General features: G+C 40.5%; 1 protein-coding gene across 1 annotated transcript in view; it reads left to right on the top strand.

Annotated features, from left to right (window-relative positions):
• LOC126385698 (CD276 antigen-like) overlaps positions 1 to 3,485 on the top strand; it is a 33,352-nt gene that overhangs the window by 5,120 nt on the left and 24,747 nt on the right. Inside the window, exon 2 of the mRNA XM_050037573.1 lies at positions 2,304 to 2,645. Coding sequence (XP_049893530.1) covers positions 2,304 to 2,645 — 342 coding nt within the window. The remainder of the gene's footprint in view (positions 1 to 2,303; positions 2,646 to 3,485) is intronic.

Genomic DNA, 3,485 nt, shown 5'->3' with positions numbered 1-3,485 from the left:
CATGATCTGAACACAATATTTGGACACATTAGCCACTCTAAAAGGTGGACAACAGCATAACTCACGACTTACAGTGTTAAAGTCAGCATCAAACACATAAACACAGACCACTACTGTCGTCAAAATGACATGATAATTAGCATAAAGCAGAGAAACTTGGCGTGGTATTTTAACAGTGTGGATTAGGAAAGAAATGTAAGATTTCCACATGAAATCCAAAGAGGAGCAAACAAACAGTTATTAACAGGAAGTCAGCATCACATGGATTTACTCCACAGCTCTGTAACTCCAGCCTAAATCACACACACGGTAACTGTGCTCCCTCTGCTCCTTTGACCCACACTAGTGCCATTAATATGGCTCACCAGCAGGTGGCGCTTATGAACTGCACCATATCTGTAGTGCTGTGAAAAGCAGGTAATGCAGTCCTTCACTAATATAAAACTATTATACAGCCATAGATTTGGTGCTTCTTATTCTCACAGTCCCAGTAGAGTTCAAGCCTTTATAACAGTGACTACATTTATTATTTAGTTTCACTGAAGTACAGCAGCTTTGTTTTATCAGGTTTATTTCTGTGTTTGTGGTCTGAGTACAGATGATGAATGTGGTTTTTTTTAAATGTGAAAGCACTTCCTCAACACTCATTATTACCACTGCTAAGAATGAGGAAATGTTATCAGGAGGATTTAATTTCATTTATTTATACAGGAAAGGAATTAAACACTGTGTGTTGCAGTTAAAACTGGCCTGACTCAGTTAAACTGGTTTTCAGCAGGTTCCCTTCCTGCAACAAAGACACATTACAATACAGAATAAAAACAGAAACAATCAGCAGAGGCAAAACAACAACACGTAGGCAGCTGCATAGACATTGCAGAGTAGCAGACTGAAGTGGAGTAAAATGGGATATGGGGTTTAAATCAGTGGTTGCAGGTATGTCCAATCGGACAGTGTTTACATGTGTTTAAAACGTGTGATGGAGGTTATTGCTCTAATGTAGTGTGGGATCTCGCTCCAGATCTCAGTGTAACTGTGACTAAATGATCTCTGACCATAACTGTTTTTGTAAGGTGGTACAGGAAAAAGTGCATGTGAAACTGATCTAGTGACGTGTTGCTGACTTGTGTTGTGACTTGGAAGTAGAGCAGGAAGTGTAGGATTGGAGTTGTGTCGTTTTGAAAAGTCAAGGTGTTGGAGTTTGAAGGTGCAGTGATGAGTCCAGAGAGGGAGGTCACCATGGATCTTGTAAGCTCTGTATAGTCTTGCTATGGCGTCAGTGGTTTCCTTGATGGTGAGGGAGCATGTGGGGAGACAGTAGGATATTATCCAGAGAATGACTGCATGTAGATATGTGTCTGCAACAGCAGGGCTGATCTTGTTATAGACATACAATTTGTAGTTGAGCTTCTTTGTTAGGTTGTGAATGTGGTGTCGAGAAGTGTTAGTTAGTTAGTAGCAGTTTATTCTGAGCATGTAAGTAGCAAATAAACCAAATAAAATCATTTAATTTACATGTCCAAAAAGGAATGGGAGGAAGTACAAACTTATTTAATCCCAGCCTTCTCCATTAATTAATAATGGCCAATTTTGTAGCTCTCTGTCAGTATAAAGCTGTACAATAATCAATTCTCCTAGACCTGAGGGGAGTTGTGTGTGAAGCATCCATGTGTTCTCAGACACTGATGATATGATGATGATATGATACCATATGTTTATCTGTGACGTAATGAAGACCTAAGTGTAACTAAAGGTTTGTCTTTGGCAGAGAAGTGGTGGCAGGGCACTGGGGAACGCTTCATCCCGACATGCTTTATGTGGGTTTTGTCAGTAATATCTTGACATTAACGTTAGCTAGGTAGCTAACGTAAAGCTACGTTAACACAGAGTTGACTGCACAGTTAATAAGCTCACAACACGTATGGTGATAAAAGCACAACACTCATCAGCAACATTCAGTGTTCGTCCGATTTGCTCCCACAAATGTTTCTGTCTTTGTTGTGACAGTTTGATACAGCTCGGGATAGACAGCAGTTAAAGCAGCAGCAGTGACATCACCAGTGCCTTTTAGTGGTTTTCAACCAGATCAATCAGGTTCAAATTATGCAAAAACCAATAGCTGTGTGTTATAAATTATTAGATTATATATAACTGGTTGTGACATGACTTCTGGTGTAAATTACATCACTAAACTAACTGATGTGCCTGTACATTGGTGTTGTAAAATAATTCTGCTGACACACATTATGTTTTTCCCTCCATCTGATGACTCTGCAACAGACTGATTGATACTTATCTTCCAGGACCAGCTGTCGTCACAGTGGAACAAGGCAGTGATGCTGTGTTACCCTGTTCCCTCAGCTCCAAGGAGAACATTGAGTCAAAACTGTTTGACTGGAAGAAAGCTGCTCAGAAAGATGAAAAGAAGGAGGTGTTCTATTATGATGCAGGCATCCATTACAACAACGGTCGTCCAGGTCAGAGTGAGGAGTTCAAAGGTCGAGTCTCTCATTTTCCAGAAGAACTGGAACATGGCAACGCCTCCATCATCATCAGAAATACGATGGTGACTGACAGCGGAAACTACACCTGTGATTTTCCACATCTTCAGCCACGTCAAACATTCCCCATTGAGCTTGTTGTTGGTGAGTACTTTGATAAAACATTTAAAGATGTCGCTAATTTTCTTAAATTTCAGCAGTTTCTGTGACCTGGTTTGTTTCAAGTGTCCCCTGATCTTAACCCATCCAGGACACAAACCAGTCAGGTCTGTGAATGTAAATCTGTTTAAGATGGGGAAAAAAAGACTTCAGTAAACAAGGAAACACATTTGTGTTTCAGCTGTCTGCAGAGTTGATGATAAGACACAAAAACGGGTTTGTTTTGCCTTTTAGATCGTGCCTTAAAAGACAGATCACATGAAAACATCCCGGGTCAAGTCCTGATTTTGATGACATCACTCACTACCTCTCACATGTGATCACAGGCCTGATATCATTCAAAAACACGTTAAGGTCCTGTTTATATGACAACGATTTCAACTGAAAACGGTAAACTTTAGTTGCCAGGGTACCCGCGGATCCTTGAAAAGTCTTAAAAAGTCTTAAATTCATGTAGGCTATCTAAAAGTAAGGCCTGAAAATGTCTTAAATTCATTAGAAATGTCTTAGATTGGTCTTAAATTCATTACTCAAAGGTCTTAAAATTGTTGCGGAAGGAATATTTAATCTGACTTTCTTACTTTTCTTTTTTTTATTCTCGCGGCACTTTTCTGTGAGTGTCCATGCGCCGTCCAATAACGGCGCGCGCTGGCGGTAGCACATACAGAATGAATGGGTTCGTCAGCGGAGGTCTGCGCTTTGCGCGCTCTGTGTGAAAAGGGCTTAACGGCGCGCGCTGGCCACCTGGCACTCAATATGCTGCTGTAGTGGTTTGTTTTCCAGACGTGAGTATCTTTGAGCAGTGAAAGTTATTATTTATGACTT

This window comes from Epinephelus moara, chromosome 24 (genome assembly GCF_006386435.1).
Source record: "Epinephelus moara isolate mb chromosome 24, YSFRI_EMoa_1.0, whole genome shotgun sequence".
Classification (NCBI taxonomy): Eukaryota; Metazoa; Chordata; class Actinopteri; order Perciformes; family Serranidae; genus Epinephelus; species Epinephelus moara.
This window is presented reverse-complemented; position numbering and strand designations above follow the sequence as displayed.